The sequence below is a fragment of the Vairimorpha necatrix genome, chromosome 9, assembly GCF_036630325.1.
Source record: "Vairimorpha necatrix chromosome 9, complete sequence".
NCBI lineage: Eukaryota > Fungi > Microsporidia > Nosematidae > Vairimorpha > Vairimorpha necatrix.
In genome coordinates, this window is record NC_088824.1 from 233,009 (window position 1) to 234,050 (window position 1,042).

The following is a 1,042-nucleotide window of genomic DNA, read 5'->3' on the forward strand; positions in this document are numbered from 1 at the left end:
CAAATACTGACCAATCATATTCGTACAAATGGACAGATTTGATTGGCTACAAAAAGTATTTAAAAACATTAAGAAAAGAGGGCATGGAAAATTCTAATAAAGTTATTGACAACATCAATATAAAAATATCATCATATATTTTATTATGAAAGTTTTTATATCATTTAAAATGATTTTTCTACATAAAGTTTTCTCTAACTCAAAGCGTACTTTAAATAATAAATGTACAGTTTATTTGGGTTTAATTTTTAAAATGTAAGAAAATAAAAATTTCGTAAATTCATTGTTAAATTTATGTATTATATAACAAATTACATGTTCATATCATAAATTACTAATATTTAAGGAGATATTCCTTTTTTCCTTTAAAATATAAATGCGAAATTAAACTCTGTAAATATGTCAGTAAGAAATGATAAATCAAATCAATTAAAACCAACGATATCAACAAAAAAAGAAAAAAATGGAGATAAAAATTCAGGTACTAATTATAAAAAAATTTCATTTCATCTACGAACTTATTCTAGTTTCAAAAGAAAAAATTATTCGGAACCTAGTAAAAAATTAGATGTTACGTATAAACTGGTCATGAAAATGAACGAAAAAAAAATTACTGCAAAAAATTATAAAGATAAAGACAAATATGACATGTATAAAGATAGTACTTTTCGTAGTTCTAAGAAGAATAATGAAAAGTTGGCTAATAAATATTTAAGTTAATGTGCCAAAAATGAAGTCATCTCAGCAATACAAGAAAAAAAAATAAGGTTCAATATTTATTAGAAGCTGACTTAATGATGATGATTATCAGAAAACGAAGCCCAATAAAAAATTAAAACTTAGCTTCGAAATCAAATGTCAAATAACCAAAAAATCTAAAGATTAGGATCAAAAGAATACAAGAAAACATTTTAGATTCTCAAAGTGGAAATTTGGTGATTAGAATCACAGTATTTACACCTAAAAATAATTAAACACAAAAAAAAATAAAAAATTAATCAAAAAAGTGAACAATTCTGTATTTAATATAGTTATTAAAAGA

General features: G+C 22.4%; 1 protein-coding gene across 1 annotated transcript; it reads left to right on the top strand.

Annotated features, from left to right (window-relative positions):
* Nucleotides 1-399: 399 nt before the first annotated feature.
* VNE69_09047 (uncharacterized protein) lies at nt 400-720 on the top strand (the record flags this gene model as incomplete). The annotated part of the gene is made up of 1 exon (XM_065474565.1): nt 400-720. The coding sequence occupies one exon, from the start codon at nt 400-402 to the stop codon at nt 718-720; it is 321 nt and encodes a 106-aa protein (XP_065330637.1).
* Between the last annotated feature and the right edge of the window lie 322 nt (nt 721-1,042).